The sequence below is a fragment of the Lethenteron reissneri genome, chromosome 32, assembly GCF_015708825.2.
Source record: "Lethenteron reissneri isolate LAM-NWPU_2019-01 chromosome 32, ASM1570882v1, whole genome shotgun sequence".
In the NCBI taxonomy this organism is placed as follows: Eukaryota; Metazoa; Chordata; class Hyperoartia; order Petromyzontiformes; family Petromyzontidae; genus Lethenteron; species Lethenteron reissneri.
The window spans coordinates 9,424,309-9,441,711 of record NC_083810.1 but is presented as its reverse complement, the minus strand read 5'-3'; the positions used below and the strand labels follow the sequence as shown (position 1 = coordinate 9,441,711).

Sequence of the window (17,403 nt, the reverse complement as noted above, 5' to 3'; positions counted from 1 at the left end):
CGTCGCCGACCCGGAGCAGCCCCGGGGTGAAATGAATGGCTGCGCACAAGCGCGCGTGACGTTTCTCGTGCGAGTTTTAAAAGGGTTGACAGTCTTAATTGTATTGTTTACAGCGACAGTAACGATCGCTTGCGTAAACATTTCTGGGATTTAGTTTATGTGCAGGTCAGGGTTGACTTAGGTCAACGTCAGCAGCAGCAGCAGGATCACCGTGTGAAGAGCAGCAGCTGAAGCATCATCAGCATCTTCGTCATCTCTCCCTCGACCCGATGTCCTCCTCTCCTGCACTCCCCTCTTCTCCATCCACATCCTCCCGTTCCTCTTCTTCCTCTCCCCTCGCCCCTTTCTTCCTGCACTCCTCAGACCTCCTCCTCCTCCCTCTCGTCCCTCCTCCCGTATCCCCTCTCCTCCCTTCTGCGTCCTCTCTCCTCCTCCTCCTCCCTTCTCCTCCCCTCCGCTATTTACACCGCACGTTTCCGCTGCTGGCCGCCGAGGGTTTTTGGCACCGACGGGGGGGGAGGGGGGTTAGAGGAGGGGGTGGGGGAGGAGGCAGTGGGGGGGGGGGTTGGAGGAGGGAGGAGGCAATTGGGGGGGGGGGTCCGCACTGAGCGTAAAAGTGTGCAGTGCAAGTAGTGCCTCTCACTCCTGCTGCGGGCGAGACCTGTGGAGACATCGCCACAACACCGGTCCCATCATCACCACCACCACATCATCACCGGTCCCATCATCACCACCACCACATCATCACCGGTGCCATCACCACCACCACCACATCATCACCGGTGCCCTCACCACCACCACATCATCACCGGTGCCATCACCACCACATCATCACCGGTCCCATCATCATCACCACATCACCGGTCCCATCATCACCACCACATACCCGGTCTCATCATCACCACCACATTACCGGTCCCATCATCATCATCACCAACACCACCACATCAGCATCTGCATCATCGCATCACCGGTGCCATCATCATCATCATCATCGACCACATCGACAATACCGGCCACCACATCACGAGCCTCCCAGCTGTGCGCTATCTCTCTCCCGGAGCCTCTCCTCTCTCTCCTCGAGCCCCCTGCGGCGCTTCATGGCGGAGACTCGCCGGTGAGAGAGGTCCCTGACGCGACTGAGCACCGCGAATTCCTCTAGCGTCGATCCGACTCCACCAAAGTGACCTCGCCGCCGGACGTCGAGCCATGCGGATTCTCATCCTCGTAGCTCTGCCTGCACCATCGCGCCGCTGCTGTCTTCCATCATCATTACCATCATCACCATCATCAGCACCGCCGTCGTCGTCATCATCACCGCTGCCACTGCCATCGTCATCGTGGGAACTAGCAGGGTCAGGCATGAGGTCAGCTCACTGAGAGCCACGGCGACTCCTTTGAAGACGGCTCAGATGATCATGAAGCGGAGGCTGCTGATGATGATGATGGTGGTGGTGGTCCTCATGGGACTGTGGTCTATTCCCTGCACATCGGCTCTGCCTCGCCCCGGAGTGTCAAGGGTTCAGGTTCGATCGGACCCCGCGACGGGAGGAGTGAGCGACACGCGTGGTGGTTACGAGGTGAGTGTGTGTTTCTGTGTGTGTGTTGTGTGTACTGCTGTTGTTGGGGAGGGGGCGGTTGTGTTGTAGTCAGCGCACTGCGCTACGAACCCCGCCGTCCAGGTTCGATTCCGGCTAAGATCAGCGGTAATCATCTGAACGGGTGCTGGGCCTCTCCTAGATCAACTGAGCCTCAAATGAGTTCCTGGTGCGATGTGTCAAACATCGTCATCGATGAGACAGAGGCGGCGGGCAGCAGTGCTGGCCACACCGCCGCCTCGTGTTTCCGTACCATAGGTGCTCACTAAAAACGCTTTCCCCAACAACACTTGCCAGTTCAGGCTATAGGGAGGATCTTTGTCTTTGTCGTGTGCATGTACCACTGTGTCAATGTGTGTGCGTTACTTCGCGTGTTAATGTGCGTGTCGGTATGAGTGTGTGCCAGTGTCCCAGCTTGAGTGTGATACTCAAGTGTGTCAGTGTGTGTGTGCCAGTGTCCCAGCGTGAGTGTGATACTAAAGTGTGTCAGTGTGTGTGTGCCGGTGTCCCAGCGTGAGTGTGATACTAAAGTGTGTCAGTGTGTGTGTGCCTTTGTCCTAAAACAACCCCCTACCTCATCGTTGGTGCCGGACGGTAACGCTGTGGTGAGCAGTGCCATGTGGGGAGGGCAAATTTCGATTGGCCATTCCCCTCTTGCCGTTTGTAGCCACCACAGCGGCCAAAGGGGGCTCTGGACGGGTGCGAGGGGCTGGTAACACCTCCACCTTCAACCCAAGTACCACTAAACCACGAAACAACACTCGAATTAAGCTCGTGCCGGAGGCCCCAAGGGGACAGGCATCCATGACGTCTCCTGGCCAAACTCTATTTGGCAGAGCCAGGAGATTGAATCAGTACCCTCGGGGTTCCTCCAGAAACAGCTAAAAGCCACTGCGGGTGGCCACGTGGAATGTTCGAATGCTCACTGTGGAGGAGAGGCTGCCACTCCTCTGTCGGGAGCTGGACCGGTACTGCCTGGATCTCTGTGGTATTCAGGAGGTCCGGTGGACCGGCTCTGGCTCCTGCCACCATGAGGAGTGGACAGTCCTCTACTCGGGGCAAGAGATTGCCAAACAACAGGGAGTGACTCTTCTTCTGAACAAAATAATTAAGGGGGCGTGGGAGCGTGGCAGTGAGGTGTTGGAAGCTGTAAGCCCCAGGCTACTTTGGGCTCGCCTTCCCATAAACCAGAGGTGAGGAGTGGTGGTCGTGGATACGTATGCCCCCACCGAAGACGAACATTCGTGGAGGGATGCAGGCAAGGCAGATGAGTCAGATGCCTTTATGACCTCCTGTCACAGGTGCTAGCTAAAGTGGCCCCTCGGGATAGAGTCATCTTGTTGGGTGACTTTAATGCACGAGTTGCCCATGATGCTGGCACCTGGTCTGGAGTGATTGGAAGGCATGGGCCAGATCAGCTCAATAATGGCAGGAGGCTGCTAGATTTTTGTGCAGCTTGTGCAGCTTGTAATTACCAACATGCTGTTCCGGCATCGGCGCATCCACACAACATCATGGATGCATGCCGGGTCCAAGCAAGAACATCTGCTGGACTACATAGTGACAGAACAGCGGATGTGGACCCATGTCCTTGACACCAGAACCTACCGTGGAGCTGATCTGCCCACTGACCATCGACTTGTCATCTGTAAGATGCGCCTGCCATTCTTCCACTCCAGTGGTGGGTGTACACCCAGGACCCTATTCAAAACTATAGTGGCCTGGTTTCAGCTAGCTGATGAAAGTTGCAAGCGAGAAATTCATCATCGCTTGCGGCCGGGGTTGGCATCGTCCTCCACTCCTCCTGATGTCGAGGGAAATGGACGAGGTTCAGGACTGTGGTTCAAGCAGCTGCAATGGCTGCTTTGGGTACAAGGTCCAGACCTCCACAGTGACCCTGGCTGACAGAGGTGTTCAGGCTGGCTGAGAAAAAGTGACAGGCCCACTTTCATCGTCTACAGCATCCCACGTCAGAGAATGAGGAGGCTTACTGCAGACTTCACTCGGAGGTTCGGAGAGCCGTGAGGCGCTGCAAGGATGGGTAGTGGTCGCAGGGTGCTGAGGAGATGGAATTTGCCTCAGTAGTTCGCGATCACAAATCGCTCTTTAATTCCATAAAAAAGTAACCTGCAGCACCACACCTCTTACCATCATTAACAAAAAGAACGGTGATCCAATCTCTGATCCCCAGGAACAGGTTTGCAGATTTGCTGAGCATTTATATGAGGTCCTGGGGGAGGGGAAATCCTTCAGCCTGGAAAACATCGTGGGGCAAAGTGGGGATAACCCTACTGAGGCTGGAAGAAGAAGTCACCCCCTGTGAGTGGCTGGCTGAGGTGCCATCTGTTGAGGAAGTAATGAAGGCGATCCAGAGTCTGAGACCAGGAAAGGCACCATACAGAAATGATCTCCCAAGCGAAATGCTAAGGGAGGGTGGCGTTTGTGCACAGACTGCCCTACATGACACCATAACAACAGTCTGGACCACTGAATGGGTTCCGCAGGATTAGAAGGATGTCCTGGTGGCCCCCCTCTTTAAGAAGGGGGACCGCACAGACTGTAACAACTACAAGAGCATCTCACTCCTCAGTGTGCCGGGAATGGTCCTGGCAAAGATAATTCAACATCGCCTTGCTAGGCACGCTGAGGAGAGGCATGCGGAGCCTCAATGCGGTTTCATGAAAGGGCGGTCCTGCACAGATGCCATGTTTTCTGTCCGTCTGCTACAGCAGAGATGTAGGGAATTCCAACAAGACCTACATCTCTGCTTTATTGACCTGGTCAAGGCCTATGATACCATCAGTAGGCCTGGGCTCTGGGTTGTTCTTCGTGGTCCGGAGACCCTGACTCTTTGCTCACAATTATTAAGGACCTTCATGATGGTGAGCGGGCCCAGGTAAAACTACGTGGCTGGGAGTCGGAGCCATTCCATGTTCACCTTGGTGTGCGACAGGGATGTCCTCTGGCTCCCACATTATTTAACATCTATTTCGACCACGTAGTTCGTGAAGCCTTTGATGGCTGTACCGGAGGAATTTCCATCTCGTACAGATACAATGGGAGGCTGATCGATGCTCGGGGGTGGTCAAGGGATGGCTCCCTATTGGTAAACCATGTTACGTATGCTGATCATCTGGTAATTGCTGCTCACTCAGAGGGGGAGTTGGAGGCGCTGCTGCTGAACTGGAGCATGCCACTAAGAGGTGGGGCCTTACCATTAGCTCCACCAAAACTTAGCACCTGCCTGGGTAATTTGTACCATCGGACACTCCACCCCCACAACTCCCAATTAGTATTGCGGTAGTTGTGGAGAGAGTGGAGAGTTTCCCATACCTGGGCAGAGTGTTCATAACCGGCTCCGGTTTGACATCAGAGGTCTCACTCCGAATCAGTCGAGCAGCATTATCTTTTCATTGGTTGCGTGACGCTGTGCGGAAGCTACCTGGTCTGTCGCTCCACACGAAGCCTCAGGTCTTCTCGGCCACAGTCATGCCCTCCCTTATCTACGCTTGCGAAACGTGGACCCCCCTAATGGAACATCTTCACCAGTTAGAAACATTTAGGCTGGCCTGCCTACGATCCATCCTGGGTTTAACCAGGCTGGATTGTGTAAGGAGCTCACATATCCTTGAAAGACCGGGACAAAGTCCCATCGATGAGCTCCTCCGGCAGGCGGCTGCGTTGGCTGGGTCATGTAGCCCGCATGCCCAGCCACCGCATTCCTAAACAGCTTTTGTTCGGCTGGATAGAGGGAGCTAAACGGGCGCGGCACGCGCTAGAGAAGAGATGGAGTGATGTAGTACAGGAGGATGTGGAGCTGAGTGGACTTGTCGATGACTGGTACCAGCCATGTCAAGATCGGCCTCTGTGGAGGAGGCTCGTGAAGGACGCTGCTACTGGGCAGTTGGAGACAGTCGCCCTCCAACAACAACGGAGGGCGGGGCAAAGACGCTCACAAGAACGAGTGGAGCGCCGGGTGGCTAAAGCACAGCAAGTGGGCACAGTAGGGGGCACAGGTGGTGCATCAGTCAGTCGACCCATGGCACCTGCTGGGTCCGCCCCGTGACCTCCTGTCAGCAGGCGTTCGACACTTCACGTGGCCTATAACGTGCACCTAGCCTGGCACAAGCGCCGTGGTGATGTAACCGCCACTTATTGGCGAATGGCGCTTGTTGTTGTTGCAAGTATCCCAGCGTGAGTGGGATAACAAAGTGTGTTAGTAGGTGTGCACCCGTGATGATGATGTGGGTACCCGTGTTGTTGTGCACAGGGGTGTGTGTGATGATCATGATGTGGGTACCCATGTTGTTGTGCACAGGGGGTGTGTCTGTGATCATGATGATGTGGGTACCCGTGTTGATGTGCACAGGGTGTGTGTGTGATGATGACGATGATGTGCACAGGGTGTGTGTGTGATGATGATGATGATGTGGGTACCCGTGTTGATGTGCACAGGGTGTGTGTGTGATGATGATGATGTGCACAGGGGGTGTGTGTGATGATGATGATGATGTGGGTACCCGTGTTGATGTGTACAGGAGGTGTCTGTGATCATGATGATGATGATGTGGGTACCCGTGTTGATGTCCACAGGGGGTGTGTGTGTGATGATGATGATGATGTGGGTTCCCGTGTTGATGTGCACAGGGGGTGTCTGTGATGATGATGATGATGTTGTGCACAGGGGGTGTGTGTGATGATGATGATGTTGATGTGCACAGGGGATGTCTGTGATGATGATGATGATGTGCACAGGGTGTGTCTATGATGATGATGATGTTTATGTGCACAGGGGGTGTGTGTGATGATGATGATGATGTGCACAGGGGGTGTGTGTGATGATGATGTTGATGTGCACAGGGGGTGTCTGTGATGATGATGATGTGCACAGGGTGTGTCTATGTTGATGATGATGTTGATGTGCACAGGGTGTGTGTGTGATGATGATGATGTGAGTACCCGTGTTGATGTGCACAGAGGGTGTCTGTGATGATGATGATGATGTGGGTACCAGTGTTGATGTGCACAGGGGGTGTCTGTGGTGATGATGATGATGTGGGTACCCGTGTTGTTGTGCACAGGGGGTGTGTGTGATGATGATGATGATGTTGATGTGCCCAGGGGGTGTCTGTGATGATGATGATGATGTGCACAGGGTGTGTCTATGATGATGATGATGTTGATGTGCACAGGGGGCGTGTGTGATGATGATGGTGATGATGATGTTGATGTGCACAGGGCGTGTCTATGAGTTCACAACCCTCGCCGTGGAGCCTCGTTCGCTGTCGCCTCAAGCGCTCGGGGACTCCGGCCACGTTCAACATTAACTGGGAGAGTGCGTGAACATCATCATCACGATCATCATATCACGAGCATCATCATTATCATGGGCATCATCATCAAGGCCATCATCATCATCATCATCGCGGGCATCATCATCACCATCATAATCACGCGCATCATCATCATCCAGGGCATCATCATCACGATCATCCTCATCACGGGCATCTTCGTCATCATCACCATGGGCATCATCAATTATGATGAGGCTGCTGCTGCTATTGCTGCTGCTGCTGTTGCTGTTGATGCTGCTGCTGTTGATGCTGCTGCTGATGCTGTTGCTGATGCTGTTGCTATTGCTGCTGCTGCTGCTATTGCTGCTGCTGCTGTTGATGCTGTTGCTATTGCTGCTGCTGCTATTGCTGCTGCTGCTATTGCTGCTGCTGATGCTGGTACTGTTGATGCTGCTACTGCTGTTGGTGCTGCTGTTGATGCTGCTGCTGCTGATGCTGCTGCTGCTGTTGATGCTGCTGCTGCTGTTGGTGCTGCTGCTATTGCTGCTGCTGCTGCTATTGCTGCTGCTGCTGTTGATGCTGTTGCAACTGCTGACGATATTAATGAAGGTGTCACTCGTCCCAAACCTCCGCCCCCCCGCCCCCCCCCCCCCCCGCCCCCCACCTCTTCCTCAAGGCATCGACCGCGAGTGGCACAAGACGCGCTGCGTGCCGCGCGAGGTGTGCGTCGACGTGGCGCGCGAGCGCGCGGGCGAGAGAGTCGCCCCCGGGGCGGCGTGGGGCAGCGGCTGGGGCCCCGGGGGCGCGGACGCCGAGGGCGGGGGCTCCGGCAGCGCCTCGTTCTTCAAGCCGCCCTGCGTGGCGCTGCATCGCTGCGGCGGCTGCTGCAACTCGGAGGGGCTGCAGTGCGTGAACACGAGCTACGAGTACATCAGCAAGACGGTTCGCGCAGCCATGCCACGGTTCAAAAACGAACTTTGTGTTGTTGTTGTTGCTTTTAGTTTGTTGTGTTTCATCCCACCCACCGGCGCAACTCACCGCCGCACCTCCGGCGATGTTGGCTACGTACGGTGCGGAGGAAGTTCGTCTGTCACTACGAGTCGTGGTTACCACCACTCTGCCACGGTCATCATCGCCATCATCAGCGGTGTTGTGGTCATCACGATCGGCAACAACAACAACAGCACTCAACACATTCGTCAATGGCATCGCGGCCTGAGCAAGAAAACAATTGACGACGTTTCGGGCAATGGTCCTTCTTCATAGCACGTTTCGTTTACGTGTTCACGAAGGGCAGTTGTCCGAAACGTCGCGTTTTTTTGTCATCATTGCCATCATCGCTATCGGTTCAATCGCCGACTCCCATGGGAGCTCGCACGCTCGCTCTTACTTCTCCTGCGGCTCCTGCGAGTCTGGAATTCTCTGCCTCGTGACCTTTCGGCATGTCGATGCCTTCCTTGTCTGTGCTTAAGTCTGATACGACAACAACAACGACGACGTGCAGTCTACAACTCTTGCACACTCTGGCTTCTCTCTACGTGCTGTGAAGAAGGGGTCATTGCCCGAAACGTCACCCGTTTATATCTCTGTTTCAACGGCCAAGCAGTGTTATTGACAGGCATATAGAGTGTTGTACGCGTTGGCCTGAGCCAGAGGTCGCAAACGGATTTTGATTCCTTACCCGTACCCGGCCGCACCAGGGTCGCAAACGGGTACCCGTACCCGGCCGGGTACGGGTACCCGTTCCCTACCCGTACCCGTACCCTACCCGAAATGAGTGACAAACGGTTACTCACCGGTGACTCACGGCCTACCCGTACCCATACCCGGCCGCACCAGGGTCGCAAATGGCTACGGGTAGCCGGGTATCGGGTAGGGTACGGGTATCGGGTACCCGGTTGCGACCTTTGGCCTGAGCACCTCACCCTTCTCCGTGCGTTCAAGCCCAGAGTCCTCGCTCCCTCAACAAGCCCTCGGCGTCTTTTAGATTCGTCCGATTACGCTGCAGAATGTCAACGGGCACGTTGCGTTTTGTCCGTGACTCGTGCGCTCAGCTGCTTCACTCACAGAGCTACTGACTCGATGACACCCTCGCTGACAGACGTTAGTGCCACGCTCACGCTGGGAACACTGGCACACTCACTGACACTCTTAGTGTCACGCTGGGAGACTGGCACACACACACTGACACTCTTAATGTCACGCTGGGACACTGGCACACTCACTGACACTCTTAGTGTCACGCTGGGACACTGGCACACACACACTCACTGACACTCTTAGTGTCATGCTGGGACACTGGCACACACACACGCTGACATACTTTAGTGCCATGCTCACGCTGGGAACACTGGCACACTCACTGACACTCTTAGTGCCACGCTGGGACACTGGCACACACACACTCACTGACACTCTTAGTGTCACGCTGGGACACTGGCACACACACACACTGACACTCTTAGTGTCACACTCACACTGGAACAATGGCACACACACACTGACAGACTTTAGTATCACACTCACACTGGGACACTGACACACACTGACACACACACACTGATACACTTAGTGTCACACACTGGGACACTGACACACACACACGCTGACATACTTTAGTATCACACTCACACTGGGAGACTGGCACACACACACATTGACACACTTTGAGTATCACGTTTTTAGGTGAAGTTTTTTTTTGGTTAAGTGAATCTGTCTTGGAGTTGTGGGGGCATTTAGGGGGCCATGCGAGTTGACAATATCGTGGTAGTCGCGTCTCACCGACACGGCTACCTTTGTCATCATGGCTATCTTTGCATTGATTTATCATCAGAGTCATAATGATTATCATTGTTATTGATATCATCATCATCGTCGTCGTTATCACTGTCATGGTCATCGTCCTGATGAGTATAAAGTGGGTGACGTTTCGGGCAACGGCCCTTCTTCACTGTACATAGAGAGGCCAGATAGGTAGGGCGGATGACAGACGATGTGTGTGTCTGTAGGGATGTGTGTGTGTTTGTAGGGATCTATGTGTGTGTATGTAGGGATGTGTGTGTGTGTGTCTGTAGGGATCTGTGTGTGTGTGTATATAGGAATCTGTATGTGTGTCTCTAGGGATGTGTGTGTGTCTGTAGGGATTTATGTGTGTGTGTGTCTGTAGGGATGTGTGTGTGTGTAGGGATCTATGTGTGTGTGTATATAGGAATCTGTATGTGTCTCTAGGGATGTGTGTGTGTCCATAGGGATGTGTGTATGTCTGTAGAGATGTGTGTATATTTAGGGATCTGTATGTGTGTCTATAAGGATCTATGTGTCTTTAAGGATGTGTGTGTGTCCATAGGGATGTGTATGTGTGTCTATAAGAATATATGTGTCTTTCGGGATGTGTGTGTGTGTCTATAAGGATTTGTGTATGCATATAGGGATGTGTGTGCGTCTTTAGGGATCTGTGTATGTTTAGGAATCTATGGATGTCTATAAGGACATGTGTCTTGCAGGATGTGTGTGTCTTTAGGGATGTGTGTGTCTATAAGAATGTGTGTGTGTTTATAAGGATCTATGTGCCTATAGGGAACTGTGTGTGTCTATCGGGATGGGGGGGGGGGGGGTAGCGGTTAGCGCGCTATGCTACGAACCTGGCAACCCGAGTTCGATTCCTGCTCACAGCCAACATCGGTGACGATTATCTGATGCGGTCCTGGGCCTCCCCTAGGTCGACTCAGTCTCAAATGAGTACCTGGTGCGGTGTGTAAACATCGCCACTGGGGAGACGTTCTGGCCTTCATAGGTGCTTGCTAACAGCACTTGCCCCAACAGTCTGTTCAGGCTATACGGGGGATCTTTGTCTTTGTGTGTCTATACGGATATGTGTGTCTGTATGTGTCTATAGGGACGTGTGTGTCTATAAGGATGTGCGTGTGTCTATAAGGACCTGTGTGTGTCTGTAAGGATGTGTGTTGACACTGTAGGGGACACAGGTGGTGCATCGGCCAGCCATCTCAGTCAGTCGACCCGTGGCATCTGGGTCTGCCCCGTGACCTCCTGCCGGCGGGCGTTCGACGCCTCAACGTGCACCTAGCCTGGCACAAGCGCCGTGGTGGCGTCACCGACACTTAGCGGCGAATGGTGGTTGTTGTTGTTGTCAAAAGGGATGTGTGTGTGTGTGTCAATAGGGATGTGGGGAGCGGTAGTGTAGCGGTTAGCGCGCTGCGCTATGAACCCGGCGACACGGGTTCGATTCCCGCTCACGGCCAACACCAGTGACGATTATCTGAACTGGTCCCGGGCCTCCCCTAGGTCGACTCAGCCTCAAATGAGTACCTGGTGCGGTGTGTAAACATTGCCACTGGGGAGACAAAGGCGGTCGGGCGTGGTGCTGGCCACCCACCCCCTCGTGTACCGTTGCGGCCTTCATAGGTGCTCGCTAACAGCACTTGCCCCTACAGTCTGTTAAGGCTGTACGGGGGATCTTTATCTTTATAGGGATGTGTGTGTGTGTGTCCGTGCAGCTGATCGAGATCTCCGTGAGCTCGGTTCGCCTGGAGGCCGTGACCGTGAGCTTCGTGAACCACACCACGTGCCGCTGCTTGTCACGCGCCGACGCGGCGCGACACTCCCACGCCATAATCCGCCGCGCCCTCGGGGAGACCCCGGAGAGCGGGTACCTCGGGGCGCCCCGTGCGGAGAGCGCGCGCGCGGTTAGCGTTCGAGATGGGCTTAAAGCCTTCAAGGGCTTAGGGGCGGTGGAGGGTTAAGGCCAGCTTCGTGGTTATGGGGTTATGGGGTTATGGGGTTCGAGGCTAGGGTTATGGGGGTTACGTTTTGGGGGTTAGGGACGAGGGTTCGTGTCGGTGTTCGCGCGTAATTAGTGGTACGGTTCTACAGTGAGGGGTTAGGGTTCGGGCAAGGAGAGAGGGTTAAGGGATTAAGGATTGGGGTTAGGGTTGGGGTTATGGGCAAGAGTTCGAGCGAGGGCACGGGGCTAGGACCGAGTTAAAGGGGCTAGGGACAGGTTTGAGCTGCCTTTACCAAACTCGACCAGCACTCGCGACACCCCCATCGATGCGTCATTTCGAGTCGACCAAATCATTTCTATTCGAATCAGACTTCAGTGGGTACACGCTGCACGTGCCAAGTGATTGCTAAAACTGTCACGTGGTCCATTCAGGCTGTTGGGGTGAGCGATGTTAGCGAGAAACCTACGAAGGCCGTCACGGCACACGAGCGAGAGGGTGGCCCATTACCACGCTCGGCCGCCTTTGTCTCCCCCCGAGTGCTGTTTACGCACCCGCTCTCACTTTAAGACCGGTTCAAATTTTCGCCACTGGTGGGTGAGCGGCAATGTAAAGGCCTTGAAATAAATCAATAAGACACCCCGGTGTCAGCGGCCAGGGACACCTCTTGAATGAAAGTTTCTTCCGACTCGGCGTGGCTCATCATGGATACACGAGCACGTGACTCGGTCCAGAATCTGCTTGGGCAAACAAACAACAACAACTTCTTGGTTCTTTCGGTAAAGTCACGTAGAAGGGAAATAATACAATTATTATGTTTTATTATTATTCTATTATTTCCCTTCTACGTGACTTTACCGAAAGAACCAAGAAGATGAATCCCTGCAGTCACGAAAGCTTTAAATCGAAACAACAACAACAAAATTCGTTCGTTCATTCCGGTCGATCGGATAGTGGTGACCGGAGTGAAAACGCGAATTGTCTTTTTCCGCGTCTCTCAGCTGCGCGCCCGTGAGGGGAGGCGCCGAGGTCGAATGCGGATCCGGGCACCTGTGGGATGACCTTTCGTGCGCCTGCGTGCCCAGGCTGGAGGCGCTGCTGGCACCACACTTCAGCTACTGGCGTGAGTGTGGGACATCGCCCGTGAAATATCTCACTCGTGAAAAGAAAAACTAAAATACAGGATATGCAAACGAGCAGTCTCTCTCCCTCTCTCTCTCTCTCCATCCCCCCGCCTGTCACAGCAAGCAGTATCACCATCGGCAATAGTAGCTGCAATATCGGCTGCAGCAGCAGCAACCAAAATAGCAGTAACGTTGTATAATCATCAGCAGCAGCAGCAATGGCAGCAGCGGCATTATCAACTCGGCTTCAGCGGTAACACAGCATGAGTAACAGCAGCTGCAAAGTTTATCATCATTAAACAGACGTTGTCGTGGTACTACGTTTGGCACGAATTCTGGGAAAATACTTCAAGATTAGGAGAAGAAAACACGATTGTAAAACAGCAACTTTCATAAGCAAACATTTTACCGTCGTTTTTCAACTCCGGACGGCGTTTCCCATTGCGGAGGCGTCTTGCCGCCCTCTTTTAATCAAATAAAAACACATTTATAAACAATACTGTGGCCCCTCAATGAATATAAATGTAAATGACGACGTTTCTGGCACTGGCCCTTTTTCATAGCAGACGAGGATTGGAATTTGCAACCTTCCCATCGCGAGCCACTCGCTCTTCTGCTGAGCCACCAAATCGGAAGGAAGGAACGCGATTCATGAAACCTTGAACGATCTTCACCTTTGACCTTGACATTCTCATCCCCCATCCCCTACCCCGCCGCTCCCCCGCAGTTCCGGATCCACCGCTGGCGGCTCCCCCGGCGCGCACGTGCGGTCCGGGTCGCGCGCTCGACGAGGAGTCGTGCGCGTGCGTGTGCCGGCGCGCGTGCCCGCGACGCCGCCGCGGCGCGCGCGGCGCGCACGGAGCGCGCTGCGCGTGCGCGTGCTCCGAGACGCGCGAGGGCTGCGCGCGCCGCGGTGGCCGCTTCCACGCCGAGACGTGCAGGTGCGGGGGTGGGGGGTGGGCAAGGGGGGTGGGGGGTGAGCAGGGGGGGTGGGGGTGAGCAGGGGGGATGGGGGTGGGGGGTGAGCAGGGGGGATAGGGGGTGGGGGGTGAGCAGGGGGGATGGGGGGTGAGCAGGGGGGATGGAGGGTGAGTAGGGGGGATGGGGGTGGGGGGTGAGCAGGGGGGATGGGGGGTGAGTAGGGGGGATGGGGGTGGGGGGTGAGCAGGGGGGATGGAGGGTGAGCAGGGGGTATGGGGGGTGGGGGGTGAGCAAGGAGGATGGGGGGATGGATGGAGGGTGGGGGGTGAGCAGGGGGGATGGGGGTGGGGGTGAGCAGGGGGGTGGGGGTGAGCGGGGGGGATGGGGGGATGTGGCGGTAAAACCAGCGCAGTCCCAGGGATTCATTTCAGAGAAAGAAAAATGTGTCTGGGGATGAGCGTCAGATGGGAAAAAGAAATCCCTGCAGCGAAGAGGATTATGGGTTGGAAGGGCCCTGGAAATATTCTATGAACAAGTTAAGCCATGGGCACAGTAAGGACTAACGTACAGGAGGATACATGAAATGCTCAGATATGTGAACATAATGAAATGGCAGTTACACCACGCACACATGCTACATTGAGTGCGGGCGGCAAACTGGTCAGACAAGATACGACTGTCGTATATCTCGCTCTCTATGTCTCTCTCCCTCTGTGTCTTCCTCTCGCTGATTCTGCGTGGTCCTGTGCGTGCAGCTGTCTCCGAGCCCCGTGTCCTCGCGTTGTCTGCGTCCCCGGCCACGCCACCCACCCGCGCTCGTGCAGCTGTGTGCCGTGGGGGCGCGGCCTCTGAGCCATGGGAGCCGAGCCTGCTCTCGACTCAGGTCCGGGACCAGACCCAGCCTGGACCAAGGTCTGGGCCCAGACTCAAGATGGACTCACACCCTTCCTGGACCCAGATCCAGCCTGGACCCAGACTCAGCATGGACCAAGATCGAACCTGGACCCAGACCCAGCATGGACCCAGGTCTGGGCCCAGACTCAGCATGGACCCACACCCTTCCTGGACCCAGACCCAGCCTGGACCCAGACTCAACATGGACCCCAGACCCAGCTTTGATCTAGACCCGGTCTGGACCCAGACCCAACATGGACCCAGAACCAGCCTGGACCCAGACCCAGCCTGGACCCAGACCCAGCTTGGACCCAGACTCAACATGGACCCCAGACCTAACATTGATCTAGACTCGGTCTGGACCCAGAGCCTGCCTGGACCCAGACCCAGTTTGGTCCCAGGGTTGGACGCAGATCATGCTTAGACCCAGATGCAGCCTGGACTCAGACTCAATTTGGACATAGACCCAAGCTCAATCCAAAACCAAACTCGCCTCAACCTGAACCCGGACCCTACCCTGGACCTGGCCCAGCCCAAAATATGCACTGTGCACTTTTTTCACAGTGCACCCAAGATGGTGGACGCTGGCATGCCCACTCATACGTAGAGATAGCCACACAATTAAATAGATCGATTGATGTAAATGCAAGTCTTTGCATTTACATCTGGTCCAGGGCTAGTCGTGGAAATGTTACGTTTCTATGGAAGGACCAAGTGTTTCTGAGATTTAAAAAATTAAAATACCCGCAATCTTTCGACTCCTCTGCATCAAATGACGCGGCCTCTCTGCGCGGTGCTCCACTTATTGACCGAGGAGGGACGACGACGATGATGATGATGCTTAAGAAGATGATGAGGACCATGATGATGATGATCATGACAATGATGATAGTTTGTTTTTATCGAGGTAATTTTGGACCACAATGGACTGTGCATATGAGGATACATGCAAATGAGCCTCGTAGAGACAGAATTAGGCACCTTATCGTGGTGCAAGCGGATGAATTCAGACGTTGGTGATGATGAGACTGCAAGAGGCCTCTTTGAAGGAAGTGTCAATTTTGATAACGAGCAGGCGGTGGTGAGACTGTGAAGAAGGGATCTTGGAGTTCTGGTGTCTGTCAACCTTTGTGGGATCTGGCATGTGGAAAGAAATGATGGAATTGCGTGGTGGCATCACCGGCATTGTCCGTGATGATCAGCGGCGATTATGCGAACCGATCCTGGGACTCTTCTAGATCGACTCAGCCATCTTGCCACACACCACCCTCCCTCTTGCACCGTGCCGACCTTAATTGGTGCTCGAAAACTCGCAGTGTTCTCAACGATGTCACTTGACTGTCTGCAAACGCTTGCCTCCGAAGTGCTGGATCACAGACGTATATCATAGGCTACAAATATGTGCGTTTGTTTTCAACTCCTTCACTGACACCTGTTAACCAATCCATATTTTCATGGTGCATGGTGTATTAACTCGTCCGGTCGAGCAATCCACATGCGTACAATATCATCGTATTTGAGATCAATATTTAACAGAGTAATAATATTACAATTTACAGACATTCGTCAATCTTCTGCTGGATGAAGGCCTCCACCACGCCGTGCCTGTCATGGGGATTCATATTCTTGGGTTTTTTCGGTAAAGTCACATAGGTAAAAAATTAAAATTAATAAAAGTAAAATAAAAATAAAATAAAAATCACGACGTTTCGGAAACGTGATTTTTATTTTATTTTACTTTTATTAAAATTAATAAAAATTAAATAAAAATCACAACGTTTCGGAAACGTCGTGATTTTTACACTATGGGGACCTCATTTGCCAGTAAAAATATGATAATTGGTTCTTTACCCTTCTATCTGGCAACAAAACTGACACCTTTTTGAAAAAAAAACTGACACCTTTTTGAAAAAAGGTGTCAGTTTTGTTGCCAGATAGAAGGGTAAAGAACCAATTATCACGTCGTGATTTTTATTTAATTTTTAATAATTTTAATTTTTTACCGACGTGACTTTACCGAAAAAACCCAAGAATATGAATCCTTGCTGTCACGAAAGCGTCAAATCTAGAATGTCATGGGGATTGTTTGGCCATACTTGACCACGCTGATCAGTGCGAGTTAGTGAAAGGGGGAGAGGGGGTGGTGGGGGCAGGACCGGTTCAGATTTCGCTCGCCACTGACGTTAATCGTGGCCGGGAATCGAATTCGCGTCGGCCGGATTTCAGGACGCGGTGCCCTAACCACTGCGCCACCGTTCCTCCAAATCATTGCGGCGCAAAAAAATGCCTTTGAGATTGCGAGCACGGAATACTTCAGGTTTATTGAGATGCCGTATTCTCCCGATTATAAGATACCATTTATTTTTGACAACTGTATTTTTAAAACAAAAGTTGTGGATGCGTCGTATAATCCGCTCGGTGGTGTGTGATCAGATTTGTGTAACCTTATTGATACCCGACGCAAGTTCGGGATGCCTCTTACTTTCCGGAGCGTTTTATACATCAGAGAATACGGTAATATTTGCTGCCATATGCCATGATCAATGTTGGCGTTTTTTGTTTTGTAAAATGTTGCTCTCTACGCGTGCATTTTTTTATCTATTGTGTACATAAATATTTATTTACATCCTAAATTCAACATTTGGTGTAAATTAATTGCGAAGCCGCTGGCAACGTGCAGTTGCTAAGGTTTTAAGGTTGTTGTACGTTTTCTTGTGCCAACGTTATTATAAGAGCTTGGGAAAAGGAGACGAGATGCATGGGAGGGAATTCTAGAGTCGAGCTGTCTCAGCCAATTCGTTTTTTTTTTACAGCCGCTTTGTCAATCCACTGC

At 53.2% G+C, this 17,403-nt stretch overlaps 1 protein-coding gene across 1 annotated transcript; it reads left to right on the top strand.

Moving 5' to 3' along the window:
• The first annotated feature begins 616 nt into the window (after positions 1-616).
• On the top strand, positions 617-15,643 carry LOC133349995 (vascular endothelial growth factor C-like). The gene is made up of 7 exons (XM_061563922.1): positions 617-1,580; positions 6,837-6,933; positions 7,569-7,834; positions 11,407-11,558; positions 12,633-12,754; positions 13,483-13,696; positions 14,432-15,643. The coding sequence occupies exons 1-7, from the start codon at positions 1,413-1,415 to the stop codon at positions 14,526-14,528; spliced, it is 1,116 nt and encodes a 371-aa protein (XP_061419906.1). The 5' UTR covers positions 617-1,412; the 3' UTR covers positions 14,529-15,643.
• Positions 15,644-17,403: the final 1,760 nt, after the last annotated feature.